This window comes from Babylonia areolata, chromosome 21 (genome assembly GCF_041734735.1).
Source record: "Babylonia areolata isolate BAREFJ2019XMU chromosome 21, ASM4173473v1, whole genome shotgun sequence".
Taxonomy (NCBI): domain Eukaryota; kingdom Metazoa; phylum Mollusca; class Gastropoda; order Neogastropoda; family Buccinidae; genus Babylonia; species Babylonia areolata.
In genome coordinates, this window is record NC_134896.1 from 31,577,345 (window position 1) to 31,602,658 (window position 25,314).

General features: G+C 45.1%; 1 protein-coding gene across 1 annotated transcript in view; it reads right to left on the reverse strand.

Moving 5' to 3' along the window:
• Positions 1-4,229: 4,229 nt before the first annotated feature.
• The window catches only part of LOC143296605 (thyrotropin receptor-like), a 51,011-nt gene continuing 29,926 nt past the window's right edge, over positions 4,230-25,314 (reverse strand). Inside the window, exons 12-15 of the mRNA XM_076608633.1 lie at positions 19,312-19,647; positions 12,961-14,316; positions 8,281-8,377; positions 4,230-4,309 (exon numbers count right to left, since the gene is read on the reverse strand). Coding sequence (XP_076464748.1) covers positions 4,230-4,309; positions 8,281-8,377; positions 12,961-14,316; positions 19,312-19,647 — 1,869 coding nt within the window. The remainder of the gene's footprint in view (positions 4,310-8,280; positions 8,378-12,960; positions 14,317-19,311; positions 19,648-25,314) is intronic.

The following is a 25,314-nucleotide window of genomic DNA, read 5'->3' on the forward strand; positions in this document are numbered from 1 at the left end:
TCGTAAAAATCTCCACCCTTTACCCACCAGGCACGTCACCATGATTCGAACCCGGGACCCTCAGATTGACAGTCCAACGCTTTAACCACTCGGCTATTGCGCCCGTCTATAAAAAGTTCAAAGTCATGAACAAATGTAAAATAATAACGACATAGCTCTGTATTCTAACCATCTCTTTTATTTCACACAACTGAATGGAGGAAATACACAGTGTCACTAACATACAAAATTCATAATATAGTCATGAATAAGTTTACAGGCATAAAACTGTGTTTAGCACAAAGACAAAAACTCATTACATGTTAAATGATTATATATATACAACTGCTATAAGAACAACATAGCATGAAAAGGGGGGGGGGAGGCGGGGGGGTTAGTTTGAAACAGTCTGCGCACACTTTTATATACACCACATGCATGCACATTCAAAACAGCAATATTTTCATGATGACATGCGAATATATATATTTGTAACTTTTTTTTTTTTCTTTTTCAACATTTATGTTGGGGAAAAGAATCCTTTGTGATGTGGAACACGCACACACACACACACACACACACACCAGTGTGTTCTCTATCAGTGAGGAGATACGACTCACACTGACATGTCACAGAGACCAGGGAGGAATAAGACCAACAAACCTCAAATAACGACAGATCCTGAAGGCACGCAGACAACAGCAACATGTAACAACTGTTAGGGCAACAAAAAAAAGTTAAAACTCATGAATTTACAGGCAAAGAGTTGAAATTCACAGGGTGACAAGAAACAGTTTTTAGAAAAACACCAAACACAATGATACTGTACCACATGGAGTCACTGATTCAAGTCTGAAAGAAAAATGTGCGCATGAAGTGGAAATCAGTTCAACGAAAAGGGAGACAAATTCACAACCAGACAAGCAATTCCAAGTATTTCAGTTACATTTAATGCCAGTATACTCTTGAAAGGCATCATAAAATGGAAATCAGGAAAAACAAATTCAGGATACCCAGTCACTACAACTAAGGGGTTAGCACGCTGACTAACTTCAGCTGGACGATGTGAGCTTGAGCCCCATAACAGGAGTATTCATTTGTTGGTTTTTTTGCCCATGGCTGGCTCCTTCCCAAAGTTTAGTGTGCAATGGTCTCAAATGGGAAGACTGGGACCACACAGTCACGGATACGTCTTTGGCAGTGCTGCTCCAGTTTCCTGACCAACACTGCACATGTCTGTATCTCTCAGGCCTGACCGATGTCAAGATATTGTATGAAATGAAGCATTGAAAGCAAAGATAGCACATCACTCCTTTCTTTCCATCTCTCCAGTGGCTCCCTGTCTCACACAGAATAAACAAGACTTACAGTCTGTGATAAATGCATGAAAAGAAAAGATGTGTCACTTCATTTCTTTCAAGTCACCACCTTTACCCCTAATGCGAAAAAGAGTTAGGAGGTGAAAGTGGAGAAACGTGGAGACAGACAATAGCTACTTTCTTGAACTTGAACTGGAATCAGACGTATGAGGCCTGTGAAGGCTTGTTCGTCGTTTAATTAGATACAGTATACCAGCATGCGTGGCATTATGATAGCATACTGGATCATAGATACTTGGAGAATTAGCCCAATGAGCGTCTAACCTAGTCTTGAAAGATGACATGGATGGGGCAGTCACAAGGCTGTCAGGCAAACCGTTCCATTTATTAACGACTCGCTCAGTAAAGAAGGAAGTGCGCACATTCAGTCTACAATGTGATTTATTTAGCATTAAACTGTTGCCTCTTCTGTCTCTACTAACTGCAGGTGATAGTTCGGGATTTGTGGTCTTGTAGATTCGTGGTCTTGTAGGTCTTGCTCCTCATGTAAGTTAGGTTTTAATTTCCCAAGGAGGCGTCACTGTATTCAGACAAATCCACAAACGCTACACCACATCTGTCAGGCAGAATAACCCAATGCGCCAGTCAACCCTGGCGTGCATGCATTATGTTTGGGTACCAGAGTGGAATAAAATAAATGATGAATATACAAACAAAAAAACAACAACCCTGAAACACTTGACATGTATCAGTATTCTATTATTTTATCCAAACAAGCAAAAGAGAGAGAGAGAGAGAGAGAGAGAGAGAGAGAGAGAAAAGGGGGGTACACACGTAATCACACTAAGTACTGAAGCACTCTCCCTGGGGAGAACAACATAGTTTCCACTGTGATCGATCGCTTGTGCCAAGTTACAATCGGCAAAGTCATGAGCTGGGGGCACAGACACTTATCTATCTCACAGTGATATTAACGTCTGTGGCTGGGGATGGGAAGGTGTAAGGTGGGTGGGAACAAAGGGAGACGAATCCACAGCAAAAGAAAGTATAATTCCTTGGTTATCTCTCTTACCGTGTTCATGCGCAAAGGTTACATACCCGACACAACTGATCTTCACTTCTGTCATCTTGGAAACCCAAACCCAGGGCCTCCCCAAGGAATCCCGGATGGACCCCCCACCCAGCCAGGACTCCACTCCACCCCCCCCCTCCAGCAGCACAACCCCCATCGAACCAGGAACCCAGCTCTGAACAACTTGACCTCAATTGAAGGTGTCATCCAATACTTCGTTAGCCCACTGAATGGAGACCCAAAGGGATAGCAGAATGGCATCAAAGAAAGAAGAAGGAACACCCCTCCCACTTCCGCCACCACCACGCCCCTTTATTCCCCTCCCCAGTATCCACATACGGCGGGAACAGGCTATGAAAATGGAAACAGACGGATTCTTGATTGAAGTTCCTTGTCAGAGACATATACAAAAGTCTGTTAAATAGGTAATAGCCACAGTTATTATGAGCGACAATTAAAAATAAAAGTGTTGAGGTCTATACTGTACTCGATCGAGTTTGCGGAGGGAGCCAAAGAGGGGTAAAGTGGTGTGTTAAGTGTGTGTGTGTGTGTGTGTGTGTGTGTGTGTGTGTGTGTGTGCGCGTGCGTGTTTCTCTCCAAAACATCTACTACCCCACCCACCCAAAGTCTCTCTCCCCCCCCCCCAGCCATCCAATATCCCACCAACTTCAACATGAAACAAAGACATGGATTGATGGAGAGAACACACACACACACACACATACACACACACACACACACACACATATATATATATATATATATATATATAGAGAGAGAGAGAGAGAGAGAGAGAGAGAGAGAGGGAGAGAAACTTTTCTTTTAATTTCTGAGGGAAAAAGATTAAGTATTTAATGGCCTGTTTTCGTCCTGACTTGAAGATAAACCATGAACCAGTTTAGGGAATACAAGAGAAAAAAAAAAGGACAACAAAATAATACATACACACCGTATTGCACAAACAACAGCAAAGAATAAAATATATTGTAGAGAAACTAGAGAGAGAGAGACAGAGACAGAGAGAGACAGAGACAGAGAGAGAGAGACAGAGAGAGACTGACAGACAGACAGACAGAGAGGGAGAGACAGACACAGACAGACAGACAGACAGGCGGGAGTTTATCACACGCGGAAGACAGTCCGACCAAAAACGACGAGGGAGACAGAATAAGTGACCTCTGTCCCAACACTCTGGCAATTCTGCAGGCAAAAAGGATGCCAGACCCTGTGGTCAAATTCACACGTTTCCCTGCCCCCACCGGACATCGCCGGCTGAATCGAGGGGACTGGAGGATGTCGACCATGTGTGTGTTTGTTCACCCATGTAGATTAAACCGTTTACCCCACCCCGCAGTCATAATTATCTCCCTTCTTCCCCCTCTTCCATCCTCCTCAGTCCCAACACCCTCACCCTTCTCCCGACGTACCCTCATCGTTTCCTTCCTATCCGTCATCCCAAACGGATTTTTTTTGTTTTTTGGATCGCTCGGAAGAGAATTATTTCCATCAGCCACTGGGGGTGTATGGGCTGGGAGGGGACAGGAGAAGGGGAGGAGGGGAGCTGCATCTCTTTCTCTTTCCCACACCTCAATCAAGGTCCGTGTTCTATATCTACCTATCAAGTGATGCATCAGCTTCAGTTCTGTTCTGAGACTGATGTTCTTGTCTCTCCATATGGGCTTCAGTCTTGCCAGTGCTGTTGCAGTCTGCACAGCTCTTGCCTTTATTTCGATCTTGGACCTTTCGTCACCGATGGTGGCACTCGGATACTTAAACTGCTTCACTGTTTCCAACTGCGGTACGCTGAGATTGATCTTGGTCTTGATCGGGTCTTTGCTGTTTGTCATGAGTTTCGTCTTCTAGGCGCTGATCTCCATTCCGTACTTGGTTGGTGTTTCATCCAAGTGGTTCACCAGTTTTGCTAGTTGTACATCACTGCCTGCCAATCCATCAATATCATCAGCAAATCGGGGATTTGTGATGGTACGTCCTCCGATCTTGGCACTGCCACAGTGTCCTTCCAGGCCATCAGTCATCATTCATTCCAGGGAGACGTTGAAGAGTGTAGTTTCTGTAGTTCTGACACATTGTAGTTCGCCTTAGTCGTGTAGAGTGATAACTAATGACTTTGTCCGTGTTGTTGGCTATTCTCCAGTGTGACAGATTTTGTTGAAGGTTCTGGAAAGGACATCTGTCACTGCCTCTCCTCCTCGTTTCATTACTTCAGCTGGTACAGTACAAAGAGGTCAGCCAAAAGACCCGACAAAGCATGAAGATCGCCAAGGAGGACTGGACTGAAGAACAGTGCAATGAAATATAAGACTGTCTGAACAGAACAACAGTAGAAAGGCATTCCAAGTTGTGAAAGATATGACAAAGCAAAGGCAGTCCAGAGTCAGCACGACACAAGACAAAGACGGAGAATGCTCCACAGAAGAAAAAGACATTGTGAACAAACTGACAGAATATTGCAGAGAGCTTTACAATCATCAGACATATAGAGACCCAAGTGTACTACTCTCAAGCCAGGAGTCAACAAACAATGATCACTCCAATACTACCAGCTGTCAACACGCGTCCCGAATAACAAAGCACCATGTCCTGTTGCCACGGTCCCAGAATAATGTAAGCCGTGAAGTAAACGACCGGTCACCAGACTAGTCAGACACTGTTATGTATACAATCATTGTATGTACGGACTGGCCGCGGCATGTAGACAATCATGGTATGTTCGGACTGGCCGTGGCATGTAGACAATCATGGTATGTTTGGACTGGCCGTGGCATGTAGACAATCATGGTATGTTTGGACTGGCCGTGGCATGTAGACAATCATGGTATGTTCGGACTGGCCGCAGCATGTAGACAGTCATGGTATGTTCGGACTGGCCGCGGCATGTAGACAATCATGGTATGTTCGGACTGGCCGTGGCATGTAGACAATCATTGTATGTACGGACTGGCCGCAGCATGTAGACAGTCATGGTATGTTCGGACTGGCCGCGGCATGTAGACAATCATGGTATGTTCGGACTGGCCGTGGCATGTAGACAATCATGGTATGTTCGGACTGGCCGCGGCATGTAGACAATCATGGTATGTTCGGACTGGCCGTGGCATGTAGACAATCATGGTATGTTCGGACTGGCCGCGGTATGTAGACAATCATGGTATGTTCGGACTGGCCGTGGCATGTAGACAATCATGGTATGTTTGGACTGGCCGTGGCATGTAGACAATCATGGTATGTTTGGACTGGCCGTGGCATGTAGACAATCATGGTATGTTCGGACGGACTGGCGATGTAGACAATCATGGTATGTTTGGACTGGCCGTGGCATGTAGACAATCATGGTATGTTCGGACTGGCCGCGGCATGTAGACAATCATGGTATGTTCGGACTGGCCGTGGCAGCTAGCACGCACACCCAGAGCCTGGTTCTGAGGCGGAGTCCTCTCACAGGGCAGAACCAATGGTCAGGCCACGTGTTCGTTCGGTAAAGAATGGTTGACTGCTGGATCCAGTACATAGTAAAAAAAACAACGTCAACAACACAACAACCCTCCTCACCCCCCCCCCACGCCCCCCATCCCCCCCAAAAAAAGAGAGAAGAGAGAGAGGGGGGATACTGGTGCCTTTCCACAAGCGGTATAGTCGGTATAGTAGGATCCACAAGAGATTATCTCATCTCCAGTGGATCCCACACATAAAGGTATTTGTATTTCTCTTCTTTGACTTTTTTTTCTTTCTTTTCAATTTTTTTTAAGACACGCATTCATTCGTAAAAAAAAAGCAAAAAAAAGCAATGTTCGGTGTGTCCTATCGGATTAGTTCTGTTCGCGCGTTTATGGGCACACACGACACTGATAGCGCAAACGTTATGACTGGTCCCGGGTACAGTAAATTATTTACAGCTGCACAAAGAAGGGCCAAGGTGACAGACAGAGAAAGAGAGAGAGAAGGGGGGGGGGGAGCGGGGCTGGGGGGGGGGGGGAAGAGAAAGAGAAGAGGGAGGGAAGGAGGGAGGATGAAAGAGAGAGAGAGAGAGTGACAGAGAGAATGACAGAGAGAGAGGGGGGGGAGAGAGAGAAAGAGAGAGAGGGAGGGGGGGCTAGAGAGAAAGAAAGGAGGGATGAAAGGAGGGAGGGTGAAAGAGAGAGAGAGAGAGAGAGAGTGACAGAGAGAGAGAGTGACAGAGAGAGGGAGGGGGGGCTAGAGAGAAAGAAATGAGGGATGATAGGAGGGAGGGTGAAAGAGAGAGAGAGACACAGAGAGAGTGACACAGAGAGAATGACAGAGAGAGGGAAGGGGGAGGGGGTAGAGAGAAAGAAATGAGGGATGATAGGAGGGAGGGTGAAAGAGAGAGAGACACAGAGTGACAGAGAGAGAATGACAGAGAGAGGGAAGGGGGAGGGGGTAGAGAGAAAGAAAGGAGGGATGATAGGAGGGAGGGTGAAAGAGAGAGAGACAGAGAGTGACAGAGAGAATGACAGAGAGGGGGGGGGGCGGGGTAGAGAGAAAGAAAGGAGGGATGAAAGGAGGGAGGGTGAAAGAGAGAGACAGAGAGACAGAGACAGAGACAGAGAGAGAGAGAATGACGAGAGAGGGGGGGGTGGGTAGAGAAAGAGAGTGGCAGAGGGGGGGGGGTAGAGAGAAAGAAAGGAGGGATGAAAGGAGGGAGGGTGAAAGAGAGAGAGACACAGAGAGACAGAGAGAGAGAGAGAGAAACAGAGACAGAGAGACAGACAGAGAGAAAGGCAGATCGAGAAAGGAAGAGAGAGACAGAGAGAGAGAGAGTGGGGGGTGGGGGGAGAGACAGAAAGAGAGTGAGAAAGAGAGGGGTAGGAGAGACAAGAGGAGGGAGGCAAGAACAGAGAGACATACTCACAACTAGCAGTACAGGATATGTACAGAATGGAAAGGCAGTCATCAGAAGCAAATTGTCAGCAAACAGTTTAAAACAACAACAACTGAACAGAAAGACCACACGAGCAAATGGGAAAGGCAACAGCCACATATTTGTGTCACTCCTGTCCATATCCTTAACTCCCTTTTTCTCTTTATCTCAATCTCTCTTCAAAACACACACACACACACACACACACACACACACACATTTAAACACACGCACGCAGGTCCGCATGCATGGTTGCTTGGAATATAACTTGCTGAGTAACAAAAATAAACCCAGGACGCTTGATAACGGCAAAAAAGTCAAATAACTAAGATAAAAAACTAAAGTTTATAAAAACCTTTTTGGTGGTAGTTGAATCCTCTTTGTTTTTACACGACGTTTCGGACCATAGGCCCGTTGTCAAGTGAAGAGAAGAGGACAGTGTGAATAGGAAAGCCTATGTGAGGAAAGGGTGATGACATCTCACTACTTTCTGTTTTGATGGGCCATGCACACTAAACACTTGCTGATCACCATTCAGTGCAATACATACTCACTCACACACACATACACTCACATACACACACACACACACAAAATGCATACACATATATATTGCTTCTAAAAAGAGGGATAGGAGGTAAAGAAAGAATAAGGACAGAGAGATCAAGGCAGAAGGGCCCAGGCGCTAGACGTCAGTGACTGACGTTCAATCCACTCAGCTGTACGGTCCCCAAGCGGTCAATGACGCGGCTCTCCATGTACTTTATGTACGTGCTGTCACTGGGGTTCTGCCACACAGCTGAGATTCTTGCATGGGTGAAGCTGTGGTGTGGGCCAGTAAAATTTACATGGGGTGACGGTGGGAATACATAGGTTAAAAAGTGCTTTCTCACTGTCCTTTCTGGTGCTCGATCTCTTTCTGTTCAAAATCCACTAGAATGTGCCAACACTGGCCGTACAATTCCTCGAGCAACACTGCATGCGGGTTAAGCAGCACTGCTGAGAACACTGACGTCTGATTGGCTGTTTAATAATGACGCATTCTGCCGTCATGTCGAAGTGCGCGAACCATTCCTTGTGTCCTTTAAATGGAATCACCGTACACAAATACTGCAATCCCAAGAGGTAAGAGTCCAAATTAAGAAATGGTCACTGAGATCCTGACCTGTTTCTACAATCTTAGTAAAGACAGAAGCCACTTCACAGACATGTAGACTCTTCAGCAGCAGTCAAGGAGTCGACATTCCTGTTTCACTTTCCATTTCAAGGAGGTGTCGGAGCGTGAAGACCGATCCATACACGATACACCAAAAGTTTAAAGAATTGATATTGACATTCCAAACATTAACAGCAAAGCAAACTGGGCAACATATCCACAATTCCCCCCACACCCCAGGACGGCGTGGACGTGCACTCATGGTATGTTCGGACTGGATACAAACTGAATACAGGGGTCACAAAAAGTCAAGGATCACTTGGGGAAAAAAAGGGGACAGTTTTCTTCTTGGAGGCATGGTGAAATGATGCTGAATTTTCGGCAAACAGCAGTGTGTGGAGCCAATGTGATGAGCGCAGCTCGCAACCAGTTGTGCTTTATTGCACGTGCATTTTACCCTTTTTGCTGTTACAGTAAAGCCCACAGCCATTCGTTTACCGAATTTTTCGCTGAAACTCGGTTGTTAAAAGTTGTTTGTTGTTGTTTGTTGTTAGTTGTTGTTTTTTGTTTCTTCCAAGCTGTTCGTGTTGCACGCGTCTGAAAAAAGCCGATTGTGCAGTGAGAAGCCAGTGGCGGACCGAATGCATCTTGCTTGCATGATTCATATCATCCATCTTTGTTGTTATTATTTCTTTTATAATTATCATTCTTCTTATTATTATTCTTAATATTACCATCATCATCATCATCATTATTATCATTTATTTATCTATTTATTATCATTAACATTTGATGAAAACACGCCAGGTTTTATAAAGTGGTCCTTGACGTTTCGCAAAGTCTGTGATTATCCGAACATCATGTCTCTAATGAACGACTGGTGGAGGGACTGGCGCGTTGGGGGGTTTGAGTTTGGAGACAGTAATGTCCAAATATAGCCCATACCTCCAACCTTCCAGACTCGAACAGAGGTCTGGTTTGGATCAGTTTCAACTCTAATCAAACAACAACAACAACAAAAAGCAATCACTTCACGAAGCGAGTGACATTTTACCCGAGGCAGGGTGGTTCCATCGACATTGGTTCGGACATGGTTGTCGTCTGGTTTTTGTATTGTATTGTATTGTATTGTATTGTATTACTTTTTGTCACATAATATTTCTCTGGGTGCAATTCGGGCTGCTCTCTGTAGGGAGAGCACGTTATCACAGTACAGCGCAACCCATATATATATATATATATATTTGTATTTCTTTTTGTCACAACAGATTTCTCTGTGTGAAATTCGGGCTGCTCTTCCCCGGGAGAGCGCGTCGCTACACTACGGCGCCACCCATTTTTTTGGTATTTTTTTCTGCGTGCAGTTTTATTTGTTTGTCCTATCGAAGTGGATTTTTCTACAGAATTTTGCCAGGAACAACCCTTTTGTTGCCGTGGGTTCTTTTACATGCGCTAAGTGCATGCTGAACACGGGGCCTCGGTTTATCGTCTCATCCGAATGACTGGCGTCCAGACCACCACTCAAGGTCTTGTGGAGGGGGAGAAAATATCGGCGGGTGAGCCGTGATTCGAACCAGCGCGCTCAGATTCTCTCACTCCACACACAAACACACACACACATATGCATATATATATATATATATATATATATATATATATATATATATATATATGTGTGTGTGTGTGTGTGTGTGTGTGTGTGTGTGTGTGTGTATCTTGTTTTCTATCTGCAATCGTATTTGTTTTGCTATCAAAAAGAATTTTTCTACATAATTTTGCCAGTGATAATCATTTAGTTTCCACTGAAGCGGTGTGTATAGCTGGTGCAACAAAAATGAATAAATAAATGAATAAGCGAATGATATGAAATAAAACAAATCTGCAGGTTATAATATATGAATGTCATAATCATGTCCATTTTTATTCTTTGTTTTCACCTGTTATTGTTATGATTATGACGAGTTTTATCTGTGTCGTTCAGCGATACTTTCATATATATTTTTAAAAAAACGAATGAAAAAAAGTTTCGAAGGAATAAAACAACAATTGTGTGATAATCAGCTGCACACCTTGCAAATAAAAACCCAACAAAAAACAACCCCCCCCCCCTCCCCAAACAACATCAAAAGACAAACAAAAAACGGGGGAAAAAAATCATGGAAAAATGGACAGACAAGCTGAGTGATTTAAAACAAAAAGACAGACAGACGGAGGACAGACAGACAGACAGGCATACTGGCAGACGGACAGACAACATATTCTCCTCGTTGCCAAGGGTGTCCACCTCAGTGTTCCCATGGCTGCTCCAGAAAACCGAAAGCAAAAAAAGACTGACCATTCACATAGGACGGAACGTCCCGAAAGGAACACCAAGGAGACGCGAGAGGAAAGTGAAAGCTCAACATTTCTTATCTATTCCATTCTGCACATGGAAAAAAAAAGACTAGAGGATGAGAGGGAGGGAGGGAGGGAGGGAGAGAGGTAGGGAGAAAGGGGAAAGTTGTGGTTTGAAGGTGAAGTTTGGAGAGGGTTAGAGTTTCAGCACTTTTAATCTTACATACTCACGTTGTCATTGTCAGCTTTCTCAATAAGAAAAAAATATGCATACACTCCCAGTAACAATCTGGAATTCGTCTTCATTTGTAACGTTCGTGTTAGACGGTGCATGCTTCAAAACATATTCTGTATAATTGTCAGTCGTGTCCGGCAATGACTATCATAAAAACAGCACAGGAGGCAACTGCTGTCCCGACTACCTGGACCCGACCTCGATGAAAGTGGAGAGTGCCTTGCCCAAGTTACATCCCCACTCTCTCGATCAAGAGTGTTTTAGGACAGTCGGCGTTGCAGTTCCTGAATAAACAGTACACACTATTAAACTGACCAGTCTGTGCGCGAATTGATCGTCATTGACCGGCGCAATAGCCGAGTGGTTAAAGCGTTGGGCTGTCAATCTGAGGGTCCCGGGTTCGAATCACGGTGACGGCGCCTGGTGGGTAAAGTGTGGAGATTTTTACGATCTCCCAGGTCAATGTATGTGCAGACCTGCCAGTGCCTGAACCCCCTTCGTGTGTATACACAAGCAGAAGATCAAATACGCACGTTAAAGATCCTGTAATCCATGTCAGCGTTCGGTGGGTTATGGAAACAAGAACATACCCAGCATGCACACCCCCGAAAACGGAGTATGGCTGCCTACATGGCGGGGTAAAAACGGTCATACACGTAAAAGCCCACTCGTGTGCATATGAGTGAACGCAGAAGAAGAAGAGAAGAAGATCGTCATTCAGAGGTGTCAACAAGACAGAAATGTCAAGTTTTGCCACGTTTAGTGACACATCACTGCAACGTTATCAACTTCCTTGAAGAGTTTTTAAATACAACAAGTGTTTATACATAGTCTCTGTTTTTGATCAGAATATGACCCACAGGCGATGAATGGTGACACGACACAACGAAAAGAGAGAGAGAGAAAAAAAGAAACAAACAAAAAAAAGCCACTGGCCACATCACAGTGCCAGAAACATCTTCCTTCATGTCATGGTCGGTGGGAGAAACGCCCCGACCTCCAAACTAGTTTTAAAACAGAAATTCACAGCCTTTGTAAGATGTGTGATGATGGGGAAAAAAATTATGTACAGGCGATCCTCCGAAGATGTTTCAGTAACGTAAGCTGTCCCTCCCACACGTTCTCGCAAGTTTCACAGCTTTATTCCACAGCCGTTTCACAACAAGCATTGTTTCACCTTCTGTCCTTCACATGTCTCAAGGCAATATTGTAGTCTTTAAGATGAGACGGTAAGCCGAGACCTCACGGGATGCATGCACTCAGCGCAGGTAAAAGAACGCTCAGCAAAAATCAAACCACAACAAAAAAATGTTGTCCATGGAAAATTCGGAAGAAAACTCCGATGTGATATACATGTGTTTGCATGAAGCGTGACTGGCTGAATGAAGGAAACGAATGATAAGCGCCTTAAAGCAGATATCAGTCGGCTCCACGTGTGTGGGCAGACAGTTGTGCAAATGACTCCTTTGTTTGTCATGCGCTTTCAGTTTGGTACCTGACCGAAAATAGGCGTTTGTGTTTGTGTTTGTAAAGCGCTTAGAGTTTGGTATCTGAACAAAGAAAAGCGCTACAGAAGTATTTGTAAAGAGTTTGGTATCTGAGCAAAGAAAAGCGCTACAGAAGTATTTGTAAAGAGTTTGGTATCTGACCGAAGATACGCGCCATATAAGTGTTTGTAAAGGGCTTAGAGTCTGGTATCTGACTGAAGAAAGGTACTATGTAACATGTATCAATAGTGATGATAAAAAGCTTCACATCGCACTGTGTCGATTCACAAGAAGGGACTGTTCCACCTTCAACGTCGCAAGGCGAGCTTCACACACACACCCCAGTATGCCGGTTCACAACAAGGACTGTTAGACCTTGCTGTCCCTCAAACGTCCCAAGGCAAGCTCCCCCCCCCTCCCCCCGATCCCCCCACCCACCAACACCCCCCAGTGAGCCGATTCACAACAAGGACTGACTGACCTTGCTGTCATCGTCCAGGAGGTCATCAGAGGGCGGGGTGCGGCAGCTCTCCTCCTCGTGGCCCTGCATCAGGGGCACCATCTGGTGGAAGGACGCCGAGGACCTGGACCCGTCCTCTCCGCTCCTGGACGGAGTCCGGGGCCGTGTCGGGACGAAGCGCACGCGCATTCGGGCCAGCCCGGGGCTGACTGACGGCGGCTCGTTCCCCTCGCTGTCCACAGACAGAGGTCTCCTGGCTACCCCCTTCCCCAGCTCCGCCCATTCACCCTCCTGACCCTGACCCTGACCTTGACCCTGACCTTGACCTTGACTCTGACTGTTGTCGGAGCTGAAGCTGTCGAGGCGTGACCAGGAAGAGTCGCTGATGTAGGATGTCTCCGTGTTGCTGCTGATGCTGGCGTCCAGAGAGGGCTGCGTGCGGTACGCGCGACCTTGACCTTCACTCCGGCTGACCTCCCGCTGCGACGGCGGCGGCGCTGTCCGGTCCCTGGCCGCCGGGTACAGCACCCCGTACTGGCTGGCGCTGCGCACCCGGCCGTGAGGCTTTCCGTCGAAGAAGTCCCGGAGCGAGTCACGCGCCTCCAGCACGCGCTCTTCGTGAGAGGAGCTGAGCTCGTCAGACGCCGCGCTGGTCTCCGGTACCACACTCAGCTTCCGCTCCTTGCACGTGCCGCTAGCCCCGCACCCGCCGCCACCACCACCGCTGCCGCTGCTACCACTGCTATTACCGCTGCTGCCGGCCTTGGCGCCGTTCTCTGAGGAAGCCACAGGGTTCCAGCCTGCCCCGCCACTACTGCCGGCGGCCGGGTGGGACAACAGGGACGAGGCACCCGCGCCGATCAGCCGCCGGAGGGGCGACGCTTTGGGCGAGCCAGGCGGGGTGGTGTGGGGCGAAGTCTGCGGGGTGGTCTTGGGCGTGGCCCCGTTGAAGGAGCACCGCGAGCTCTTGATGCTGAGGCGCGAGAGCATGCTCATGTCGGACAGCTGCTGCGCGTTCTTCAGCATCATGCCGTTGTTGCCGCGCGAGTTGCTCTGCGACTTGTTGGTGTGAGTGCCTTTGTACTCGTTGGCCCGCCGCGTGCAGACCCCGTGGCGCGCCAGAAGGATGAGCACGTCCTTGCGGAATTGCTTGGTGAGGATGACGTAGAGGAAGGGGTTGGCGCAGGAGTTGAGCGGGTAGAAGAAGACGAGCAGGATCTTGGAGTTGCTGATGTCGATAAGCGGGAAGCCGAAGGACGCGGTGAGGCCGAAGAAGGCGATGGGCGCCCAGCATGCGAAGTTGGTCAGCACCAGGATGGACATGCGCTTCGCGATGGTGGCGTCGTTGCTGCGCGCCGTCGTGTCGCTGGACCGTACCTGTCGGGCAGTGGTGGTGGTGGTGGTGTTATCGTTTCTGTCCTCCTCCTCCTCCTCCTCCATCATCATCATCATCATCATCATCATCATCATCATCATCATCATCATCATCATCATCATCATCATCATCATCATCCATCGGACAGTCGTGATGTTATTGTTATTTCTAACATCATTATCATCACCGCCATTATTATCATATTATTATTACTATTATCATTATCATCATCATCATCGTCATCATTATCATTAGTATTACCATCGTAGGAATAGTAGTAGTGGTGGTCGTGGTGGTGGTTGTGGTGGTAGCAGCAGCAGTAGTAGCACCAGTAGTCAAACTAGCACTTAGACCATCTAGCCATCACGAGGTAGTTATCAGTCTGCTAATCTGCTTGCTGTCGTCACGTGCTGGATTCCGGCCAGGCACTAGTTGCTCTCTTGAACTGACTCGACAAAGTTGCTCATGGCTCATTATGTGGCCTTTTTGGTGTCGGGCTTACAGTTAGTTTCTAGTGTGTATTCTTTTCTTCTTCTTTTTTTTCCCTGCCCCATCATCTGCACCGTTTCAGTGGCATTACTCCCACGCCGCTCATTTAGATTCCCCCATACATGGCCACACCCGGGTTCGTCCGTTACAGTTCCAGCGTCGGCAGTCCGCAAGGAACCATCGATGTTAGGTCGCCAGGAGACCACACGCCAGAGGAGACCCTGCACTGCTGCTGAGTCACTTCGGTGGTGTTCAGTGGTGCCTGTTCTGATTCAACGTACTTAGGACACCACCTACTAAGCCCACTACTAACGACAATGATGGCTTAGTCGCGGAGCCAGACTGAGTGAGCGTTCCTCCCAGAGTGGAGACCGCCACCACGTCCCTCAAACAACAGCTCCCCATGAATCTACCGACACTGAAGTCATTGACAGGACTCAACCCAGCACAGAAGTGGAGGGGTCAGTGTGTATTTTGTAAAAAAAAAAAAAAAAACAAACAACAAAACAACAACAACAAAAAACAAGAGAGGCAAGGCCTTCAAGACTCACTTGTGATAAATTAAGTCCCCTGGCATTAATTACAGAGTAATTTCCCTTTTTTACTATCTGCACCAAAACGTTTGCAAAATAAATAAAAATTCCATGCTTAGCAAAAGAAGTTCCTGTTTGAACAAAAAATGATAATAATGACTCCTCTTGTTGTTGTGTCAGAATAAGAGGTCAAAGTGTCAAGTTTAGAGAATACAAAAAATATAAATATAACAATAAATGCAGTTTGCATATAATTAGACTTCTTTTCTTTGATTTTTTTGTGCCCATCCCAGAGGAGCAATATTGTTTTAAACAAGATGACTGGAAAGAACTGAATTTTTCCTATTTTTATGCCAAATTTGGTGTCAGCTGACAAAGTATTTGCAGAGAAAATGTCAATGTTAAAGTTTACCACAGACACACAGACACACGGGCACACACACACACACACAGACAACCGAACACCGGGTTAAAACATAGACTCACTTTGTTTACACAAGTGAGTCAAAAAGAAAAAAAAGAAAAGAAAAAAGGAGAAAACCGAGCACATACACATCTACCAATCATGGTCATGCAGTCGTTGGATAATTATTGCTTTTTTCGTGTTTATGTAAGTTGTGTTTTGTCATTCCACTTTTCATAAACTTAAAATTGATATGTTTTCATGTCTTTTTCGCGTAACTCTGTGGTTAAATAACAAAACAAAACAAACATCTATATGTTTTCATGTCGTTTTTATGTTTTTTGTGTGTGAGTTAAAACAATAACAACAAAAATCTTATAGTCTTTCATGCCTTTTTTGGGTTCCTCCTGATTTATTTCATTTTGTTTTTATTTTAGTTTGCTTTATCTTATTTTGTCTTATTATTCTAATCTAATAACACAAATACTTCTTGTCAGAAAAAATGCTACACATGTACACACAAACAGTGGAGCAACAACAAGCTAACAGCTTGTGTCGTGCTCTGGTAAGTGATACATTTTTTTCAAACGAAACCAACGAAAATAATTAATCACATTCCTGAGCACGATATAAGCTGTCAGCTTGTTGTTGCTCTACTGTTTATGTGTACATGTATAACATGTTTTCTGAATAAAGATTTGTTTAAACTAATACTTCTAGTCTTTAAATTTTTTTTTCGTCTATTTCATTTTATTTTATTTTTTTCAAATTTCATTTATTTTATTTACCTATTTTTTTTATATATTTTTTTTATAATTATTTTTTTTTTATTTATTCATTCATTCTTTTTTCTTTTTTTTTCTCAAGGCCTAACTAAGCGCGTTGGGTTACGCTGCTGGTTAGGCATCTGCTTGGCAGATGTGGTGTAGCGTATATGGATTTGATCGAACGCAGTGACGCCTCCTTGAGATACTGATACTGATACTGATACTGTTGTCTTCAGTGCGACTCATACAGCAACGTGAACCTTCTCAGTCAGTGGTGGTCCTGCCATGTGCTCAGCGCCAGTCTGTCAGTCCGTGAGGCGTCACTGATTCCGGTGCTGACGTTGTCCTTTGCCAAGGGGGAGGGGGGAGAGGGGAGGGGTACTTCATTCCTTGATTTCGTTTTGTCAGGTAGAAAGCCGTTTGAGCGAGGAGAGTCTTTACCCAATCAGTGACCGCGGAACGTCTTGTTTTCGTCCTTGAATGGGCGATGATGAGGTTGCTCCACCACGACCACCACCACCACCATCACAATCACCCACGTAACTTCCCTCCATCCATTCCCCCGCACCCACACTCACCCGTTCATCCACCCGCACCCACACTCACCCGTTCATCCACCCGCATCCACACACACTCGTTCATCCACCCGCACCCACACTCAAACGTTCCTCCGCGCACAATTTTCTCCCTTCCTAAAACCCATCCACCCTTTCCAATCTCTCACCCTACTCCCACTTCATCCTCCAATCCTTTCCTCAGAACTCAGCCCCTCTGACTCTCCTCCACCCCCCACCCACCCGCCCCCTACCTTCACCCGGAATAACATTTCCCCCGCCTCCCTCAACACCCCTCCGCCTTCGCTCAAACTCTTACCTCCCTCCCACCCCCACCCCCAAGCTATACCCCCCACTTGCCCCTAGCCCACCTCCCTCCCTCCTCACACCTTTAACAGCCGGCCCCATCCCTCCCCTACACACTCATACTTCACCGGCATAACGTTTCCTTTCCTTCCCCATACCCCGAAGCCCTTACATGCTGTTTATGCCCTATTCTGCAGCCTCTGCCATAAAATAATTATGTGTAGGTGAGACTTACAGAACCCTCAACGACCGCTTCAAGGAACACAGGGACAACACACTTGCTAAAAAGCACACTCCAGTTGCAAACCGCTTCAACTCCAAACAACACAACCTTTCGCACATATCAGTGGCAGCACTTTGGTGCAGGACTGCCTGCACAGGAAATTTATGGAAAGCCAGATCATCTCCCGTCTTGGAACAGTGCATCCTCATGGAATCAGTGTCAGAGGGTGACACCAGTTGTGCTCCCTTGCTTCCCCTCCCATTTCCCATCTCTTCATTGAGAGACCTGCCAACACTTCTTCACCTCTTCACTTGACAAAGAGTTTATGACTCGAAACGTCGTTTTTATCTTCATCTTAAGGTGCCTTTGATTTTAAACCACCTTTTACCCCTTTTAACTTCGTTTTAAAAGGTCCAGCAGTCACCATTTTTTCATCTCCTTACATATATCCAGTCATATGTAAAACCGCTGGCCACCACCTCCTTCCCTCCCACTCACAAACCCTGACCCCTTCCATTGACACACACACTGATTTTCCCCCAGCATAAAGTCCCCACCCTCCCCATCAATATCCGCCAGTCCCAACCACTGCTTGCCACCACCAACCTTCACCCCTCCCCACCCCTTTCAGCTCCTGACCCCCCCCTCCCCCACCAGACCGTTCCCCCAACTCACTAAACACCTGAACCCCACCCAATCCCCTATCAAACCGCATCCCGACCCCTTTCATCCCTGACCCCCTCCCCCACCTCTTCCACTCCCATCAACACCCCCTTCCCACAATGACCCCCATCACCTCTCTCTTCACCACCCATTTTGACCCTCGACTCCCCACAAAACCCCTTCTCCCTCCAGACCATATTTGAGCCCTGAGACTAAACATTGCTCTGGCGTCCGAATTCTTCTCATTAACTCACTCAGTACGGCCAGTCCTCTCTTCTCCTCTGCACAGACCCCTCGGATGTCCAGTGGGTGTCTCAATGATCCAACCTTTAGCTTCCGTCGTCAGAACTGTGGTATTCTTTGTCAACATTCACCTCTTCAGTATAAGAGCCTTCCGTTTGCAATATTTTGATGATGGTAATTGGAATGAAACGCTGTTAAAGTCCTCTCTTTCGCCGTTCGTATGGACAGATTTAAAACGGTTTCCACGTTCCTACGTGAAGTTACAGAAACCATAAGGAAAGGGAACTAATTTCTACAGTATTTCTGGATGTGTACACACGTTGTTTGGATGAAAAACACTATATTTTCTGCGGTTTTTTTCTTCTTCTTTTTTTCCCCGCATCAATACGGCATGGAAGCCTACCGAGGCTGTAAAATTCCCAGGGTTGAATGGATTAATCCCCTGACCCCCCACCACCCACTCCCCCCTTTCCCCACGATCCCCTTTTACATCCCTTCAATCCATGACCCACCTTCTCCACCCCTTTTCTCCTACCAACACCCCATCGTCCCAACACTGAGCCTCCCCCACAACTACATCTCTCCTACCCCCATTAGGTCACACCCGCACCCCGAACCCCCTCCCCCCCCCATCCGCATCACAACTCACCATACACTCACCCTCTACCCCTCCACACTCGACTCACCTGTACCCCGAATCCTCCCCCCATCCTCACCCCCCACCACCTCACCCTCCACACTTGTCCCCCCCACTCTGCGATCCCCCCCCTACCCCACCCCGCATCCCTCACACCCACCCCTCCCCTCCCTCCAGACCTTCATGAACATGCTGACGTAGCAGCAGCAGATGACGAGGAAGGCCAGGCCGTTGAGCACGAGCAGGCCCACGATGTACACCTTGTCGCCCGCGTCGCGCGCCTCCATGGGCAGGCACATGCTGACCGCCCCGTACCCGGACACCCCCAGGAGCGGCAGCAGGGCCATGGTGGCGGCGTACAGCCACCCGGTCAGCATCAGGGCCCAGGCCTGGCGGATCCGGAGCCGCTTGGTCAGGTGGATGGCGTAGCTGATGGCGTACCACCGCTCCAAGGTGATGACCATCAGCACGAACACCGACAGCTCGCTGGAGAACACCGTCAGGAACCCGGCCACCTGTTTTTTTTTTTTTTTTTTTTTTTTGGGGGGGGGGGGGGGGGGGGGGGGGGGGGGGGGGGGGGGGGGGGCGGTGGTGGTAAAAATAGACATCAATCAATCAATCAAAGAACAAAGAAACAAATACACGTGTGTGTGTGTGTGTGTGTGTGTGTGTGTGTGTGTGTGTGTGTGTGTGTGTTTACCTGTTTGTTCATTCCTTTATATCATGTGTATGTGTTTATTTATTTATTTATTTATCATTATATTTATTCATATATATATATATATATATATATATATATGTGTGTGTGTGTGTGTGTGTGTGTGTGTTGTTTACAGAACTGAATCCAATTTATACATTCAGAAATGAAAGAACATGATTCACAAAAAGTTCAGGACCACCTAGGAAAGTGCATGGTTTTTCTCAACATTAAAAAAAAAAGAGTATATATTCAGACAACGTTTACGGAATCTAATGTGAATTATACATTGGGAAGTAAAAGTACTGAATTCATATATATATATAAGAGAGAGAGAGAAGGAGGGGGGGTTACAGAGTCTAATGAAATGTATACACTGGGAAGTGAAAAAGAGAGGATGCATGGTGAAATGATGCTGAATTTTATGCAAACACGGTGTATGCAGCCATTGTGATAAGATCCATTCATAACTACAGGTGCTTTCTTGTATTTTCACTTCTATATTTTTCCCCTTTTAAAAAACAAACAAACAAAAAAGAAACTATCGTTTATAAACCACTGAATAGCTGTAAAGTTTAGGTTGAAACGTCGATCCGTTTTTTCAAGCGCATTTTTCACACTGTTGAGAGTGGACGTGTGCCTGAAGCATCCGTTTGCGTTTACAATGAGAGGCCAACGGCATACCAAAATGCAGCCTGCATAATTTTAAAGCATCTCTCCATTTTTTTTTTAAAGAAACAGGTTATGAAAGCATACCTGCTGTTAAGAAGTGGTCCTTACACTTTTTATGAATCCTGTAGAAAAGCGATCCGCACACTGACCATTACACATCAATTGAAACAAAAGGCAGAACAATTAACATTCATCAATACATCGATTCCATATGGTACAAAACTTAGTCCCGTGCAATGCACACATATTGTGCCCACTTCTGTAGTGCAAATGTGTCACATTGCAATGCTAGTTCAAACAACCCACCTGACAACAAGACGATGCTGAAGATAATATATCAAATTTATCACATATTACAGAGCTGTATCACAATCGCATGAGCATGGAAGACAACAACAAAAACAACAACACTAGAGGTATCACACAACACTTCAGTGCTATCAAGTACCATACTGTATCAGAACCCAAGGACGAGAAAAGAAAGGAAAGAAGAAAAGAGAGAAATAAATAAAGGATGGAAAGGAAGAGAGAAAGAAAGGAAAGGAAGGAAGGACGGAAAGGAAGAGAGAAAGAAATGAAGAAAGAAAGAAAGGAAGAAAGAAAGAAAGGAAAGGAAGAAAGAAAGGAAGGAAGGAAGGAAAGGAAGAAAGAAAGAGAGAAAGAAAGAAAAGAAGAAAGAGAGAAAGGAAGGACTGAAATAAAGGAAGGAAAGGAAGAGAGAAAGAAATGAGAGGAAGAGAGAAAGGAAGGAAAGGAAGAGAAAAAGGAAGGAAAGAAGGAAGGAAAGGAAGAAAGAAAGGAAGGAAAGGAAGGAAGAAAGAAAGAAAAGGAAGAGAGAAAGGAAGGAAAGAAAGGGAAGGAGGAGAGAAGGAAGGAAAGGAATAAAAGGAAGAAAGAAAGAGAGAAAGAAAAGAAGAAAGAGAGAAACGAAGGAAAGGAAGAAAGGAAGGAAAGGAATAAAGGAAGGAAAGGAGGAGAGAAGGAAGGAAAGGAAGTAAAGGAAGAAAGAAAGAGAGAAAGAAAAGAAGAAAGAAAGAGAGAAAGGAAGGAAAGGAAGAAAGGAAGGAAAGGAAGAAAGAAAGGAAAGGAAGAGAGAAACGAAGGAAAGGAAGAAAGAGAGAAAGAAAAGAAGAAAGAGAGAAAGGAAGGAAAGAAATAAAGGAAGGAAGGAAGGAAAGGAAGAAAGAAAGGAAAGGAAGGAAGGAAAGGAAGAAAGAAAGAAAAGAAAGGAAGAGAGAAGAAAATAAGAAAATAAAGGAAATAAATATAGAACGAACAAAAAGAAGACAGGCAGAAAGAAAAAAAAAGGCATATAAATCAGGGAAAGAAAGAAAGAAAATACGAAAGAAGGAGAAGAAGAAAAAAAAGGAAGTAAAGAAGGAAAAAAAGTGCCGGAATTTTTACCACCAGCCCGAACATTGGCAGTTCTGTGAAGACCCTAAGTTCGGAAGCCGTATGTATGTGTATGATTGGCTGTCTGAATGCCAATGGCTCACAAATGGTTTTGTTCCAGGCACATGAACGAGACAGAGACAGAGAGAGAGACAGAGAGACAGACAGACAGAGACAGACAGACAGACAGACAGGGACAGAGACAAAAAGACGGAGAGAGAGAGAGAGAGAGGGGGGGGGGGGTAAGAGGAAGAGAGAAAAATAATGAGACGGATTGACAGAGAGACAGACAAAGAGAGAGAGAGAAAGAGAGAGAGAGAGAGAGAGAGTCAGAGACAGTGACAGAGATGGAGATACAGACAGAGAAGGAGACACAGACAAAGAGAGAGAGAGAGAGAGAGAGAGAGAGAGAGAGACAGACAGACAGACAGACAGACACAGACAGAGAGACAGAGACAGACAGAGACAAGGACAGAGACAGAGACATACAGACGGACAGAGACAGACTGACAGACAGACAGAGACAAAGACAAAGACAACAATAAAGAGACGAGGACAGTTTGTGGGTAGAAAAGCACTATCATGAGACGTCTGGAATAATGTATAGTGCGCAGGCACTCTGCATAGCTGGCAGTCTAACACCGACAGACTGATAAAGGATACAGTACACCAGCACTCTATGTAGGTGCCAGTCAACACTAACACCGACAGACTGACAGAGGATATAGTGCACCAGCACTCTATGTAGGTGCCAGTCAACACAGACACTGACAGATTGATAGAAGATATAGTGCACCAGCACTCTATGTAGGTGGCAGTCAACACTAACACCAACAGACTGATAGAAGATATAGTACACCAGCACTCTATGTAGGTGGCAGTCAACACAGACACTGACAGACTGATAGAAGATATAGTAGACCAGCACTCTATGTAGGTGGCAGTCAACACTAACACCAACAGACTGATAGAGGATATAGTACACCAGCACTCTATGTAGGTGGCAGTCAACACAGACACTGACAGACTGATAGAGGATATAGTGCACCAGCAGTCTATGTAGGTGGCAGTCAACTCCAACACCAACAGTATAATAGAAGAGATATAGTGCACCAGCACTCTATGTAGGTGGCAGTCAACTCCAATACCAACAGTATAATAGAAGAGATATAGTGCACCAGCACTCTATGTAGGTGGCAGTCAACACTAACACCAACAGACTGATGAAGGATATAGTGCACCAGCACTCTATGTAGGTGTCAGTCAGCACTAACACCAACGGACTGATAGAGGATATAATGCACCGATAGAGGATATAGTGCACCAGCACTCTATGTAGGTGGCAGTCAACACAAACACCAACAGACTGATGAAGGATACAGTACACCAGCACTCTATGAAGGTGCCAGTCAACACTAACACTGACAGACAGACACAGGACACGGTGGGTAAACCACGCAACCAACAGCACGCACGCGGCGGATCATGTCTGGCAACTTTTGGGAAGACCGCCTGATGATGGTGATGTTGAGGAAAGCCCACCTGATCATGATTGATGATTCTGACAAAATGAAAGGGGAAAACCCCCCACCAGATGAAAGATGAATGGAAGGGGGGTTAACCCATCCAATGTAAAATGAAAGAGGAAACCGCACCCGATGAAAAGATGACAAAGGAAAAACTCACACAATGACAAGATGAAAGAAGAAAAAACCCAAACGATGACAAGAAGAAAACAAGAGAGGCAAGGCCTTCAAGACTCACTTGTGATACACTTTAAAAAAAAATCTAATCGCTAAAATGTGTTCTGTATTTGTTATTATAAAGCTTCGGGTTAAAAAAAGAAAAGAAAAAAAGTCCTAACGGCAGATTCGAACCCCGCGTGTTCGGGTGAGAAGAAACTGTCTTACCTATTACACTATCGTGGCTTCTTAGTTGACGTTCAAAAATATAATATTTAAACATGCTTTTTTAAAGGGCGATAAATCGATTGCGGTATTCTCAGTGAGAACGCTGTTTAAATCATATTATTCTGGTGTATCTTGGGCATTCAAAAAATCTTTAAGGACAATTAAAAATTCTTTTTAAGTCCGCGGTAAAGGAGACGTGGCTATCGCCGCAATCACACTGCAACATTTAGCCGTTTTCTCTGGATCTAGATAGATGTACAAGTTTAGTTCCACCTGGTTGACACGGTCGATTCAATTTCTCTTTTATGTTCATTCTAGTTTTATAGTTTTAAAGTTGATATGAAAATTGAGTATTTTGTTAAACTAATAACACGTAGAGCCAAGTACAAGTACTTCTAAACGTCTTATGAAGTGAAAAGGACTTCATTTTGAGAAAAGTCATGTCTGGAATTTTTTACGTTTCATCAATTCAAGGGTATTAACTCTCACGGCTTATTATTTTTAACTGTGAATTCCGACTGGATATTTTTATGGCAGTTTGGGGCATAATCCAATAAGTGATGAGGCGTTCACAAATCTTTCTCTGAATAAATATTTAACGGTCTCCTTCTCCAACGTTCCATCACATGTTATCGTGTATTGTCGATTTAATATAGGATTGAACGGGCAGGTCAACAATTTGAAACGAAATGGCGTCGTTCGCGTTCGCGAAGAATATGAGCATGCGCTTTGAATATGTATAAATATGTGTACGTAATTGACTTTTGCCCATGACCTTCAGGGTTCAGCCAATAGATCTATAAAATCCACTCATCGTTACTGATTTGAGTATTTTCCGAAAAAGACCACTTGGGTGAATAAACATAGTGAAAGCCCTGTACACTGAGAGTAAAACACACAAGCTTTCTATGTATTGAGTATAATTTCAAAATGTAATGTTTAAGATGAAGAAGATCAGTTTAAAGCAAATTAAGCCCCCTAACATTAATTACAGATTAATTTCCCTTTTTTACTATCTGTACCAAAGACATGCAAAATAAATATAACTTCCATGCTTAGCAAAAGAAGTTCCTGTTTGAGTTTGAGTTTGAGTTTCAGTAGCTCAAGGAGGCGTCACTGCGTTCGGACAAATCCATATACGCTACACCACATCTGCCAAGCAGATGCCTGACCAGCAGCGTAACCCAACGCGCTTAGTCAGGCCTTGAGAAGAAAAAAAGTTTGAACAAGAAATGATAAAGATGACTGCTCTTGTTGTTGTGTCAGAATATCAGATCAAAGTGCCAAGTTTAGAGAATTAAAAAAAAAATATATATATATATAACAGTAAATCCAGTTTGCATATAATTTGGCTTCTTTTTAATTTTTTTGTGCCCATCCCAGAGGTGCAATATTGTTTTAAACAAGATGACTGGAAAGAACTGATTTTTTCCTATTTTTATGCCAAATTTGGTGTCAACTGACAAAATATTTACAGAGAAAATGGCAATGTTAAAGTTTACCATGGACAC